The sequence below is a fragment of the Pinus tabuliformis genome, chromosome 8, assembly GCF_031772625.1.
Source record: "Pinus tabuliformis cultivar Carrire ecotype Pingquan chromosome 8, CPIR1, whole genome shotgun sequence".
NCBI classification, from domain to species: domain Eukaryota; kingdom Viridiplantae; phylum Streptophyta; class Pinopsida; order Pinales; family Pinaceae; genus Pinus; species Pinus tabuliformis.
Genome location: NC_142294.1, coordinates 215,824,949 through 215,840,484, shown reverse-complemented (window position 1 = coordinate 215,840,484; position 15,536 = coordinate 215,824,949). Strand labels below are relative to the sequence as shown.

The 15,536-nt window shown below is 34.6% G+C and overlaps 1 protein-coding gene and 1 pseudogene across 2 annotated transcripts; one reads left to right on the top strand and one right to left on the bottom strand.

The window, feature by feature from the left end:
• Window positions 1-303: 303 nt before the first annotated feature.
• LOC149234912 (transcription factor SCREAM2 pseudogene) lies at window positions 304-1,784 on the bottom strand (annotated as a pseudogene). The gene is made up of 2 exons (XR_016245864.1): window positions 1,640-1,784; window positions 304-501 (listed from the first exon to the last, which is right to left on the bottom strand). The product of XR_016245864.1 is annotated as a transcription factor SCREAM2 pseudogene (transcript).
• Window positions 1,785-11,594: 9,810 nt separating this feature from the next.
• On the top strand, window positions 11,595-13,189 carry LOC149234911 (zinc transporter 8-like). The gene is made up of 3 exons (XM_089461265.1): window positions 11,595-12,314; window positions 12,408-12,557; window positions 12,669-13,189. The coding sequence occupies exons 1-3, from the start codon at window positions 11,691-11,693 to the stop codon at window positions 12,981-12,983; spliced, it is 1,089 nt and encodes a 362-aa protein (XP_089317391.1). The 5' UTR covers window positions 11,595-11,690; the 3' UTR covers window positions 12,984-13,189.
• Window positions 13,190-15,536: the final 2,347 nt, after the last annotated feature.

Sequence of the window (15,536 nt, the reverse complement as noted above, 5' to 3'; positions counted from 1 at the left end):
TGGTAAGTTTTTCACAGTTATATCTTTAAACAGAAAAATCCCTTTATGGTTGAATCTTCGGTTTTTTCCTCCTCATTCGACAAATCTCCAGCAAACGTTTGGAACTCCGGCTCGGTTATCTTCTATTCCGAAAATTATTTGTGTAATTCTTCGCAATCTTCCCCATATGCCCTTGAAGAAAGCTTAAGGATTATGTAATTCCGGATTATATTGGATATTTTGTTTGTATTCTTGTGTCTTCCACATTTCTTTTTTTGGATTGGACATTTGTATTTTCTTCTCTGTTCTAAAATATTCACGACTCTATCTTGTTTCATATATTTGCAATATGTCTTGTTTCATATATTTGCAATATGCTTTGCAAGGAGAATCGAGCGATGTGGGTGCGAATGGCTTGGCCATGGGGGACCCATACGTGAACTCGGTGTGTAGTCCATTAATACGTTGCAGAAGCTCCTTCAAGTACTCAACAGCATCTCCCAATATTGAGGTCCTGTCCGTCTGCTAAAAGGAAATGCCAAGCAAGAGGAGCTTTAGTGTTAGTTACCATTAATTAGCAACATCTCAACAAGCATTCAAATGAAAAAACTCTTAAAGTAGGCAAGTTTCCCCAAATTATATGTTCAAACTGTGAACAATAAACCAGAATCTATCATATCTAAATCATTTGTTGAACCAAGAATTCCACTGAAACTACGAAAATCTAACTTGCTCATTTGATGAAATGGGACTTTTTACTGATCTAAATTGATTAAATTGATTAATTTTTTTTTTTTGAGTTGAGGATTCTGTGAGATGAGTAAGAGTAATTTTGATATGAGACTTTTGAACCCATCACATTATATTTTTGGGTAGACCAGCCTCACACTTGCTGGTCTATAGTGACTGTTACAACACTCTTTACAAATAAAATATATAATCTATGCATCTGCATTAACAATGCCTGAGAGGACCAGCTTTACTATTCTCTATAGATCTAACAAAATGGACGAATAACTACAGAAATCTATCTAGAATATGAATAACTATGTAGGAATAACTATGGAAAACTGCATTCAAACATACTAAAATGTAATCTGAAGTGTCTCAACTATTTATCCAAATTGTAAACCATTAAAGCCATGACTTACTGAAAAAGGATTCAAATCTCATGATCCACAATCCACAGATCATATAAACAGCTAAGGAAACAGTGAACTGCTCCATAAACACAATCCTGCAATCCTCTTGGACAAGATGAAGCCAGGACTGTAATATTTTCTTGGTACATAACTTAATTTGCATTTGCCAGAATAGGTCAGGATACTTCAGGATATATCTGAGAGGACATTAGTCTCTAGTTGGTCATGAAAATCTATGTGACAAAACTCCCAAGACAGATTATCTGAAAACGAATATCTGAATATAACCACCGAGCCTTTCTGAAGGCATGGAGTTTTGGTCCCTAAATCTCAACCAAATGCCAGCAAAATTAGTCCTTGAATTTCAACAGAATCTTTGGCCAGGCTCAATATTTTTATACTGTGATTCTAACTTCAGTCATCTTAAGTTTTCTAACTGAAGTGTTGTAACCGATTCAACAGAGAAAACCAGAAGAGGGAAAGAAGCAGGGGGGACAATGAAAAGGAAATGAGATCACCTTGGAGACGTTGGGCACCACAGAACGAAGCTTTAACAGGCGATCATTGACCTTCTTCCTCCGCCTCCTCTCTGCCATAAGATTCTTAGCAGGCAACCCATTCTTCCTTCCTCTACCAACACTTGCAGCATTAGCATACCCATTATTGTTATTATTATTAGCAGCACAAGGAGCATCAGCCTCCCTTTACCTGGCAGTGATAACTATATGGAAATATACAAAATTATTATGGCGCATCAGCCTCCCTTTGTCTCATGATCAAACCTGATCAAACTTGCCAACACTGAGAAAATTTGACATATGACCACGTTTATCATTTTGATAGATAAGACTAGTATTATTTTGTCTTTTTATAACTGGAGTCATATGTGGTGTCTTCCCTGAAATTTTCTAGAGCCTCTTACTCTTTGCCTTTGTCAAGTCATTCCAAAGTCCAAGTCATGTAACTAAGGCATTGAAAAGCCTTGTGATATTTGCCAACAAGAATGAAAAATGATAATGCTTCTCTTTGTTCAGAGTCGGCCAGATTGAGCAATTATAATTATGTTGCTCATCAACAGGGGAAAATTGTAGTGGGACAGAATCTTACACTCCTAATTCAAGAAGAAAAAATTGTGGAAAAATGCATGGAAAAACTTTATAAATTAAATCACACAAGGAAGGCAGCATCATGAGACAAAGTAGCAAAGCAAATCCAAGTTCTGAAAACTTCTTATGGCAGTGATGATAAAATCTAAATACACAACAGAAGAAAACTAAATAATAAACCCACAAATAAAAAGAATGCCATTGAAATTTGGAATTTTTAGATATTGTGGTCTCTTGCTAGCATTGAACTTGGGTAGGGAAAATAAATCAGTATGTTGATGTAAGGTTTAGTTTCATTAAGTTATTGATTCAAATCTTATGAAAAGAAGTAGAGCCTTACTCATTACAGTGAAAAATAAATCAGTATGTTGATGTAAGGTTTAGTTTCATTAAGTTATTGATTCAAATCTTATGAAAAGAAGTAGAGCCTTAAGTATGTAAATTATTTATTTGTGGAGATGTTAATTGACAGAGAATTGGATTTAAAGTGTCTTTCCAGCCAAGATAGTAAGATGCATGCTGGGCTGTTGTGGGAGATGTTTAAGATTTGGGAGGTAACCGACTTTGAATATTGATGATCATTGGGTCCCTCAATTCAGAATGTGAACATTCTCACCTTCATGCCTTGTTTCCCAACTCAGAAATTGTTTAAACTGGTGCATTGTTCCCACTGGGCTTGAACACATGCAAGGAATCCAGGGGCATTGACTAGGTTGTAGATTTGTTGCTAGTGGACATCACCTACAGAGGCTGGTTGTAGCCATTCATGTACATAGCATTGTCTTGGCATCTCACAGCCAACAAATTGAACCACTAGAAACACAACTGGATATGCTTAGAACTGTTTTGATGAGTGGGGTGCTCCATTGTCGAGAACTGGCCTTGGTTTTCATAGCACTCAAATCAGTGAAGTCTTGAAACTAGACCAGAACATAGAAAAGAGTTGCTGGCCACCATAAGCAAGTAACTAGAAGGGTAATGCATCACACAAGCACAACCAACCTCTAAGCAATCAACTAGATACTCATTACAGTGAAAAATAAAGCAGTATGTTGATGTAAGGTTTGATTCAAATCTTATGAAAAGAAGTAGAGCCTTAAGTATGTAAATTATTTATTTGTGGAGATGTTAATTGGGGTATCTCTAGCTGTTGGATAGAATGACCACTGTCTTTCTAACTCAAGATTTATTTTCCCCACCCAAGTTCAAATCTGAGCTAGTGACATCATAATGAACTATAATATCTTGCTAAATATTCTTGTATTAGCTTCTAGCTTTCTAAATTCTAAAATAAATATATTTATGACATAACTTGATCCCGCAACTTCACTCTAATCTTTCCAGTGAAAAAAACTGATCTTCCCCCCTCATTCAAGCAAATTGGAAGTAAATCCCTTTTATGCAATTGGCTAATGGTTCACATTTGGGAGGATTTATTCGTGTGGAATTTCAGGACTCTGTTCTTCTAGTCAAATCAGTGAAGTCTTGAAACTAGACCAGAACATAGAAAAGAGTTGCTGGCCACCATAAGCAAGTAACCAGAAGGGTAATGCATCACACAAGCACAGCCAACCTCGAAGCAATCAACTAGATACTCATTACAGTGAAAAATAAATCAGTATGTTGATGTAAGGTTTAGTTTCATTAAGTTATTGATTCAAATCTTATGAAAAGAAGTAGAGCCTTATGTAAATTATTTATTTGTGGAGATGTTAATTGGGGTATCTCTAGCTGTTGGAGGGAATGACCACTGTCTTTCTAACTCAAGATTTATTTTCCCCACCCAAGTTCAAATCTAAGCTAGTGACATCATAATGAACTATAATATCTTGCTAAATATTCTTGTATTAGCTTCTAGCTTTCTAAATTCTAAACTAAATATATTTATGACATAACTTGATCCCGCAACTTCACTCTAATCTTTCCAGTGACAAAAACTAATCTTCCCCCCTCAATCAAGCAAATTGGAAGTAAATCCCTTTTATGCAATTGGCTAATGGTTCACATTTGGGAGGATTTATTCGTGTGGAATTTCAGGACTCTGTTCTTCTAGTCAAATCAGTGAAGTCTTGAAACTAGACCAGAACATAGAAAAGAGTTGCTGGCCACAATAAGCAAGTAACCAGAAGGGTAATGCATCACACAAGCACAACCAACCTCGAAGCAATCAACTAGATACTCATTACAGTGAAAAATAAATCAGTATGTTGATGTAAGGTTTAGTTTCATTAAGTTATTGATTCAAATCTTATGAAAAGAAGTAGAGCCTTAAGTATGTAAATTATTTATTTGTGGAGATGTTAATTGGGGTATCTCTAGCTGTTGGATGGAATGACCATTGTCTTTCTAACTCAGGATTTATTTTCCCCACCCAAGTTCAAATCTGAGCTAGTGACATCATAATGAACTATAATATCTTGCTAAATATTCTTGAATTAGCTTCTAGCTTTCTAAATTCTAAAATAAATATATTTATGACATAACTTGATCCCGCAACTTCATTCTAATCTTTCCAGTGAAAAAAACTGATCTTCCCCCCTCATTCAAGCAAATTGGAAGTAAATCCCTTTTATGAAATTGGCTAATGGTTCACATTTGGGAGGATTTATTCGTGTGGAATTTCAGGACTCTGTTCTTCTAGTCAAATCAGTGAAGTCTTGAAACTAGACCAGAACATAGAAAAGAGTTGCTGGCCACCATAAGCAAGTAACCAGAAGGGTAATGCATCACACAAGCACAACCAACCTCGAAGCAATCAACTAGATACTCATTACAGTGAAAAATAAATCAGTATGTTGATGTAAGGTTTAGTTGCATTAAGTTATTGATTCAAATCTTATGAAAAGAAGTAGAGCCTTAAGTATGTAAATTATTTATTTGTGGAGATGTTAATTGGGGTATCTCTAGCTGTTGGATGGAATGACCACTGTCTTTCTAACTCAGGATTTATTTTCCCTACCCAAGTTCAATGCTAGCAAGAGACCACAATATCTAAAAATTCCAAATTTCAATGGCATTATTTTTATTTGTGGGTTTATTATTTAGTTTTCTTCTTAGTTTTATTTGTGGGTTTATTATTTAGTTTTCTTCTTAGTTTTGGAAATGCTTCTCTGCATTAACATGGGCATAGTACACTGTCAATGGCCCTAATAGACGCACTCTGAGTAAAACTGAAGATGAAAGTTGAGTCTGAAACCATCAGCCATTTGCTTATTCATTGTCCCTTCTCAAGAGAAGTACAGGCCGATTCTTTGAATCTGAACAGAGGTCTAGGTCACTGGCAAGGAAATAATGTTGAGGATTGCTTGAAACATTGGATGGAAGGCAAGTCTATTAGGGCACCACCTTGGGTGGTCTCTTGGGCCAAATGGCTAGCTAGGAATGCTATGCTATTGCAAAACAAAGGAGTCCCAACTTTTCAGGTAACCCACTAAATCAGGTACACATAATAATAATAATCTATTTTTAAAGTCACAACCTAAACTGTCACCAAATTGATATGGAGGGTTGTGATTAGCTGGTCAGAAAAGAAAAGAAAAACAAACACCAAAAAAACAACCTAGAATAATGGCAGAAGTAAACATTAACAAATTGAAAGATGGGTAGTTTTCGTGGGGCCTGTCAAGGAAAACTTGGAGTATGTGGGAGAAGGAGGCATACTATTTATTCAGGAAAACCATATAGATTGATTTGAAGACTGCACTGGGTGAAGGTACCATTAACTGTGGAGAGATGAATTGTCTATGGTTCTTGTTAAGGGTTGCTATTGAAAGAGGGGTAACAAAATTGCAGATTTCTTAAGATCTTTAAAACATCACATTTTTGTACTAGGTAAAAGAAGACAGATAAGGTTCACACTGTCAATGGCCCTAATGCTAGCAAGAGACCACAATATCTAAAAATTCCAAATTTCAATGGCATTCTTTTTATTTGTGGGTTTATTATTTAGTTTTCTTCTGCTGTGTATTTAGCTTTTATCATCACTGCCATAAGCAGTTTTCAGAACTTGGATTTGCTTTGCTACTTTGTCTCATGATGTTGCCTTCCTTGTGTGATTTAATTTATAAAGTTTTTCCATGCATTTTTCCACAATTTGTTCTTCTTGAATTAGGAGTGTAAGATTCTGTCCCACTACAATTTTCCCCTGTTGATGAGCAACATAATTATAATTGCTCAATCTGGCCGACTCTGAACAAAGAGCAGCATTATCATTTTTCATTCTTGTCGGCAAATATCACAAGGCTTTTCAATGCCTTAGTTACATGACTTGGACTTTGGAATGACTTGACAAAGGCAAAGAGTAAGAGGCTTTAGAAAATTTCAAGGAAGACACCACATATGACTCCAGTTATAAAAAGACAAAATAATACTAGTCTTATCTATCAAAATGATAAACGTGGTCATATGTCAAATTTTCTCAGTGTTGGCAAGTTTGATCAGGTTTGATCATGAGACAAAGGGAGGCTGATGCGCCATAATAATTTTTTATATTTCCATATAGTTATCACTGCCAGGTAAAGGGAGGTTGATGCTCCTTGTGCTGCTAATAATAATAACAATAATGGGTATGCTAATGCTGCAAGTGTTGGTAGAGGAAGGAAGAATGGGTTGCCTCCTAAGAATCTTATGGCAGAGAGGAGGCGGAGGAAGAAGGTCAATGATCGCCTGTTAAAGCTTCGTTCTGTGGTGCCCAACGTCTCCAAGGTGATCTCATTTCCTTTTCATTGTCCCCCCTGCTTCTTTCCCTCTTCTGGTTTTCTCTGTTGAATCGGTTACAACACTTCAGTTAGAAAACTTAAGATGATTGAAGTTAGAATCACAATATAAAAATTTTGAGCCTGGCCAAAGATTCTGTTGAAATTCAAGGACTAATTTTGCTGGCATTTGGTTGAGATTTAGGGACCAAAACTCCATGCCTTCAGAAAGGCTCGGTGGTTATATTCAGATATTCGTTTTCAGATAATCTGTCTTGGGAGTTTTGTCACATAGATTTTCATGACCAACTAGAGTCTAATGTCCTCTCAGATATATCCTGAAGTATCCTGACCTATTCTGGCAAATGAAAATTAAGTTATGTACCAAGAAAATATTACAGTCTTGGCTTCATCTTGTCCAAGAGGATTGCAGGATTGTGTTTATGGAGCAGTTGACTGTTTCCTTAGCTGTTTATATGATCTGTGGATTGTGGATCATGAGATTTGAATCCCTTTTCAGTAAGTCATGGCTTTAATGGTTTACAATTTGGATAAATAGTTGAGACACTTCAGATTACATTTTAGTATGTTTGAATGCAGTTCTCCATAGTTATTCCTACATAGTTATTCATATTCTAGATAGATTTCTGGAGCTAAACATTCGTCCACTTTGTTAGATCTATAGAGAATAGTAAAGCTGGTCCTCTCAGGCATTGTTAATGCAGATGCATAGATTATATATTTTATTTGTAAAGAGTGTTGTAACAGTCACTATAGACCAGCAAGTGTGAGGTTGGTCTACCCAAAAATATACTGTGATGGGTTCAAAAGTCTCATATCAAAATTACTCTTACTCATCTCACAGAATCCTCAACTCAAAAAAAAAAATTAATCAATTTAGATCCAGTTTCAGTAAAAGTCCCATTTCATCAGATGAGCAAGTTAGATTTTCGTAGTTTCAGTGGAATTCTTGGTTCAACAAATGATTTAGATATGATAGAGTCTGGTTTATTGTTCACAGTTTGAACATATAATTTGGGGAAACTTGCCTACTTTAAGAGTTTTTTCATTTGAATGCTTGTTGAGATGTTGCTAATTAATGGTAACTAACACTAAAGCTCCTCTTGCTTGGCATTTCCTTTTAGCAGACGGACATGACCTCAATATTGGGAGATGCTATTGAGTACTTGAAGGAGCTTCTGCAACGTATTAATGGACTACACACCGAGTTCACATATGGGTCCCCCATGGCCAAGCCATTCGCACCCACATCGCTCGATTCTCCTTGCAAAACATATTGCAAATATATGAAACAAGACATATTGCAAATATATGAAACAAGATAGAGTCGTGAATATTTTAGAACAGAGAAGAAAATACAAATGTCCAATCCAAAAAAAGAAATGTGGAAGACGCAGGAATACAAACAAAATATCCAATATAATCCGGAATTACATAATCCTTAAGCTTTCTTCAAGGGCATATGGGGAAGATTGCGAAGAATTACACAAATAATTTTCGGAATAGAAGATAACCGAGCCGGAGTTCCAAACGTTCGCTGGAGATTTGTCGAATGAGGAAAAAACCGAAGATTCAACCAGAAAGGGATTTTTCTGTTTAAAGATATAACTGTGAAAAACTTACCAAACTCAGGACAAGAGTCGAAACCTATGCTACCAGGGTCCAGTAGGGCAAACAATTTTAATCCGTTATCAATCCCACGACGAAGTTTCAAAAACTCAAAGACGTACAATGGTATTTCACAGTCAAATTTTAAACAGGCAGATGAAAGAAAATAGACAGTAGACGAAATTCCTGGCTTCAAAGGTCGGAAACTGAACATCGGCCATACATTCTTTAGAGATATCTGCGCTTATTACCGACGGCTCCTCGGCCACCGTCTCAAACTTTCTTGATTGCGTTAACTGCACGCGTAGAAGGTTTTAGCAGGAGATTCCATAAATTAGTTCATCCAGCGGAGTAATCTAAAAGACTACTCCATAAAGAATTAGAGGTAAAATATAAAAGCTTTACACGGTCGCGCTGAAGAGTTCCTGGCCTCCGAGCTACAGAGCGATACCTCAGCACAACGGAATCGCAATTCAGAGCGGGAAGTGAGCTGCTGACAGATCGCGCGCGGTTGACCATTTCGAACCGGCCATAATACTCCCCGCATGAATTCCAGCTCATCGTTGATCGATCAGGGATGTCAGGCGCTTTAACTGCCGGACGATTTTTTTGTCAGGGAATGTCAGGGCTGTCAGGGGACGGTGGCGGAGAAAGAGGGTAGCGGGGCTTGGCGGAGGATGGAGAGTTTACCGGTAGCCGGAGCCCGACGATTTTCCGGCCGGTACCGGAAAACGGGCCATTCTACAGCCTAGGTAGACTACTCCCTTGAAATTATGGTCTCTACATTTCTCTCTATTTAAGCGAAAAAAATTTGGTTGATGCCTTTCAACCAACAAGTGTGGTTCATCATAAGGACGAGATGAAATATAACCGTTACTTGAAATTATAGTCTCTACATTGCTCTCTATTTAAGCCTTTGCCATGGTCTGCCTCTTCATTTGGTCTTGACGATGAATTACACTCAAAAATTTCTCTTGTGTGATTTCTACCAATAGGCTTTGCTTAAAAACATATTACTATAATAGAAATTAAAAATAAAAATTATAATAATCAAGTATAACTGATATCTCGATATATTGCCTCACTACTTCTGAATATACGAATATATATCTTGATCAATTAATTTTTCTTAATAGGTGAAACTGTATATACTTTATATTACTTATTTTATATCATTTTTGTTTATTACTTTATATTTATATATATATATATATATATATATATATATATATATATAGATATAGATATATAATTATAATTTTAGATGTTACTGGATTTTTAAACTCATATTTTATCACTTTAATGATATTAAAAATGAAAAATAATTTTTAATATATATTTGTACTCCATTTGAATTTCAAAATATTTATCATATTATTAATTTTCTTGATATTTTAATTTAGTAAAAAATAAAATGATTTTATTGTTTTTTTAAATATCTAAAAATTTAAAGAATTTCAAAATAATTTTTTATTTTAAACATGTTTTCAAAATATAATTATAAATAAAAAAAAGTTGTATTTTAATTATAAATATAATTTGTTTCTTTAAGTCTCATAGACCAATGTTTCGTCTCACCGGAGGTTAACCATCATCATCATCATAAAAAAATTCATAAATCAAATTTTAAAACTTCAATTTTTTTATTGCAAATGGTAAACCTAATTTAATGGATGTGGTTTAAGCATATTAAGATTTGGAATTGTTAGAGCATAATTTTCTTCCCTTTAATGTTAGATGTATTATTTTGTGGACCAAAGCTATCACTATGACTTTATAGGGATATTGATAAAATTTGTTATTTAATATTATTTTTCTATTTAATGTATAGACTAATCTTGAATTAAATTAAATTTAAATAAAATGTATGAAAAAATAAAAAGTTGTTGTGAATTAGATTAAATCAATTTTGTTTATTTAGTGAAAAATTATTCAATCAAGTATAGATATTTCCATAACATAAGTGACCAAATAAATATTGACATCTTTATTATTTTAAATTAATTTCCATACTTGTCCCTGTTAAACTTGGGAAATATATATATATATATATATATATATATAAACTAACTTCAACTTCAACTTAAGCTTAATTTAAACAAAATATTTAAATTTAAATTTAAGAACTTAAGTTAAACTAGTGAGTGTGGAAATTTAGTCAAGTCTCACTAGCACCACTAGTTGAGGATAAGCTTCCTTACCAAGGCGACCAAGAATTGAACCTCACGAAAGTTCATAAATCCGTTCTAGAGAGAGGAAATTTAAATTTTAGAATTTAAGTTAAACTAGTGACTTTGGAAACTTACTCAAATATCGCCAGCACAACCCATTGAAGATGAGTTTTTTAAATTATTAAACCCGTTCTATAGAAAAGAAATATGCTAAAATTCAGTTAACTTTTAAAACTAGACCTACATAAACACAGATGACTTGAAAAAAAAAATTACTTTTAAAACTTACAGTTCTAAACTAACGTCAAACATAAACACAGCTTTAACTTAAACATCAAGGATTAAATTCAAACCAATAATATTTTTTATTATTTAAAGTCGAACGACTTTGTCGCCTTACAAATATGGCCCATCAAAATAGTTATATGCGTGTACTCTAAACCTATTTATTTAGATTCGAACCTTTTCCAGTTTGAATTCTCCTCGTGTACCTTAAAGTAGCCGCCCTGTTTGCATAGCCGGAGGAATGTCGACATATTCCGTCATTTTATAGTCAACGGTTGTGTTTACTTCCAAATACGGAGCATGATCGTAGGAAATAAAGTTGCCTACAAGGAAATAGGGAGGAGGCAGCAGTGCAAGTGACGATATTAAGATCACATTCTTTGGACTTTCAGAATGGCTGTGCATTGAAGGGCTATGCATTGAAGCTCTTAAGTGTCGATATTATGAGGACATTTTTTGGACTTTGATAAAGAAGTACGCGTTGGGAAAACAGTTAATTATTGAATTTTGTGAGATGGAGATATTTATGCAGACTAATCGTAACAAACCAACGCGGAAGCAGTGCAAGTGTCGATATTATGAGGACATTCTTTGGACTTTGATAAAGGGGTGTGCGTTGGGGAAAAAAATTAATTATTGAATTTTGTGAGAGGTAGATCACTGGAGTCTTTTCAAGTGTGAAGAATGGCAAATTCTTCAGCAGCCATGAAATGCATCATAGCTGGTGCGACCATGGCCTTATGTTCCATGGTCAATTTTGTGGGTGCAGAAGAGGATACTTGCTCTGGTAAAGACAGTGAATGCAGAAACAAGACAGAAGCTCTCGATTTGAAGATTGGGGCACTCGTATCTATTCTTGTGGCAGGCACTATTGGGGTATGTTTGCCTGTTCTGGGCAGGACTTTCCCTGCTTTAAAGCCTGAGAGGAATATATTCTTCGTCATTAAGGCTTTTGCTGCCGGAGTGATTCTTGCTACTGGTTTCATCCATGTTCTTCCTGATGCCTTCGAATCTCTTACCAGTGAATGCTTAAATACGAATCCATGGGGCAACTTCCCCTTTGCTGGGTTTATAGCAATGATGGCCGCAATTTGTACTCTCATGGTGGATGCTCTGGCCACTAGTTACTATGAGCGCTCTCACTTGAGAAATCAAAACAAAGAGAATCATCTTATTGGGGGTGCAGATAGTGGTGGGGGCAATGACCCAGAACATCAGAATCATAATTCACATGGTACACATGGGCATGCCCATGGATCCAATTCTATAGCTGAAGTTTCCACTATTCGTTATCGTGTGATTGCGCAGGTAAAATTCTAAGATTCAAACTCTCAACTGCAGCTTTGAATAGCTATATTATTAAATTTAACGTCATGCAGAATGGGACATGGTTAATATCAGGTGTTAGAGTTGGGTATTGTTGCTCACTCCGTTATTATTGGAATCTCATTGGGCGCATCTGAAAGTCCATGCACAATTAGGCCTTTGGTGGCGGCCTTATCATTTCACCAATTTTTTGAAGGAATGGGCCTTGGTGGATGCATTGTTCAGGTAATAACTTTTATCCCTTAAATCTTCAAAAATTCAACTAGTATAAAGCAGGAATATTTACATTGATAATAAGGTTGATTGATTGAAATCTGTTTTGATTGAGTGGAGCAGGCGGGTTTCAAGAATAAGTCGGCAGCAGTTATTCTTATGACATTCTTCTTTGCTGTGACAACGCCGTTTGGTATTGCACTAGGAATTGGGATTTCGTCGGTTTACAACGAGAACAGCCCCACTGCACTGATCGTTGAAGGGGTCTTTAATTCTGCGTCTTCGGGAATTCTGATATACATGGCTCTCGTGGATCTTATTGCTGCCGATTTTATCAACTCGTCTCGGATGAAACAGAATGGAGCGCTTCAACTGTCCTCATACCTCGCTCTCTTGTTCGGTGCAGGGGCCATGTCTTTGCTCGCCAAATGGGCTTGAAATTTGAACAAATCTTTTCCGTACAAAATCTCATCTATTTTTATCTTGGTCGGTCAGATGGACCTTTCTATATACGACACATCCTTTTCTTTTCTTTTTCCAAGTAGAAAAAAAAAAGGGTTTTTTATTACAATAATCATGATTATGTCTTTAAATGTTTTTACGTCTTGTTTTTCCTTCTTCCTTGGTAGGATCATAGATAAAACTTCATGTATTCCTCACATAATAAAACATTATTAATTCTTTATATGGTCCGTTTAAAACAAAATATTATATCTTTTGGTATACAAAATTTATTACAATCTTTATTACATCGAAATGTAATAAATGCTATGCGGGGAACCCGTTTCAATGGTTAGCGTGGGGCTTTGGAATTGTATATTTTTGGAGTTCCCGCATTTCCTAAGAATTGGGAATACAAAACTTGTAAAGAAATGTGCTGAACTACCCACAAAACATGAACCTATATTGAAATCTTCCTAGGAAGAAAGGCCAAAAACATCGTTAACACTGATATCCTTAATTGAGACACTGGAGCAATCACTTGATGTGTTAAGGGAGCCTGTGGCACCATGATGCCATATCTAGGATGTCACGCTGATGAGTATTTCTTTTGCTATTTATGTATACATTTAGCAGAAGATTGTGTGTGCATATTGTATGTGGTAATGAATGCTTAAACATTAGAGTTGTTTTACTTTTTCCCTTAAGAATAACTAGAGAAACATATGTAAAATTGTTCCTTTGTATTTTTAAGCTAGATTGTTTCGAAGACTAGTCATGTGTCATAGAACTAAAAGTGAACTTGAGATTTTAATATTTTATATATATATAAGGGAGAAAATCCTGTAGAGAGACACATAGAGAATATACAAAGCCAAATTGTTTCAAAGACTAATCATGTGTAAGAGAACTAATAATGAACTTGACATACATATATATATATATATATAAAATGGAAAGACTCTGGGAGAGACACCTACATCGTATATTATTATATAATATTACCATTCTCCATTCACTGTATTTTATAAATTTTGAGAAAATTTTTAGCTGTTCCAAACACCCTTACCCAAATTCCCACTTTCCAACTACTCAAACAACACAAACAACACAGACTACAACTATTTTCAAATATGATTTTCCATAGTCCAAAGTCTTTCTGATAATAACCGAGTTACATTACAGTGCTTTTACTTAACTTCACAAAACTTCTTCAGAATAACATAAAAAAAATCTAGATTTAAGAGCATTAAATACCTCATAGAACTTCTTTTAAAAAAAAAAAAATTAAATAGAAGTAAATACTTCCAGCGTTCGACATATTAAATACTCCCAGCGTTCGACAAAGGTTCAGCACAATATAACTTTCCAAACTCCTTTCTTAGGTAAAAAGTCCACTATTTAATTTTGCTCCCTTAAATGTGCCCAAATAATATATTCGGAAAAAAAGCCTCCCAAATTCTAACTCATCCCCGTTAAATAAGATGAACTCGCTAAAAGGGAAACTCCCCTTAACCTAATCTATTAGACGTACCCATCCTTAAATTTGTGAGCGTACGTTGTCAATCGATGTAAATATGGAACACTGACTTTTGAAAATAAAGAAGGGGTACACTGTTCCAACTGAATATCACGGTCTTTATATTTATGCCCTGAAATATAAAGAATTTTTTCTTAATTAAAAAAAAAATTAATATGTTTAGTAATATTGTATATTAAATTTAAATTAATATAATTTTCTATTTAAATAGTTAAATTTTAAAACGTTTTATAATTTTATAGACTAAAATTTATATTTGGTTAAAATTTATTTTTTTAGTATTTTTAGGGATGATGAGTTATGTTAAATATGATAAAAAGATGATATATGTTTTTTATGAATATTTAGTGTTATTAATTATGTGGTAGAGTTCATAACTTATGTTATATGTTGAGTGATAAATAATTTTTTGGAATGTGTTGTTTAAGATTGTGTTTATGGTTGATATGTTGACAATATGTAACATTTTTTTCACTTCGATGGTATGGGTAAGGCGGGAAATAGAATATGCACTTAGTGGACTCATGTTGTTTTATTAGAGAATCTCATAATTCCTCACACAATATTATCATTCTTGAATACTTGGATTATGGAGTTTGTTGTCTTATTCATGAAATACAAATAACTAGCATACTATGAACTGAATGGACACTTGGGTTGTGCTTATAACTATATAGATTATAAATAATATGATAAATTGAGTTTTATGTACACTCATGTTATTATGGATGAGAAGTGTAACAATTTGAATGTTTAGAGATGTTCTACTGTTTGATGAATGGACCATGATTCTCTTTGAAACTTTATAAAACTTTGATTACTTAATTAGTGAGTGGATTGCCCCTAGGCATGTATACTAGCTTGAATAAAGTCAATAAAGTAGGACTGCACATAAGATTTTCTATATAGCTTGCAATCTCCTAAAGTCCAATTGAAATTTTGAATGAAGACATTTCCTTTTAAATATTTTGTATTTTTTAATTCTAATTTATAATGAGTTAAAAGATATT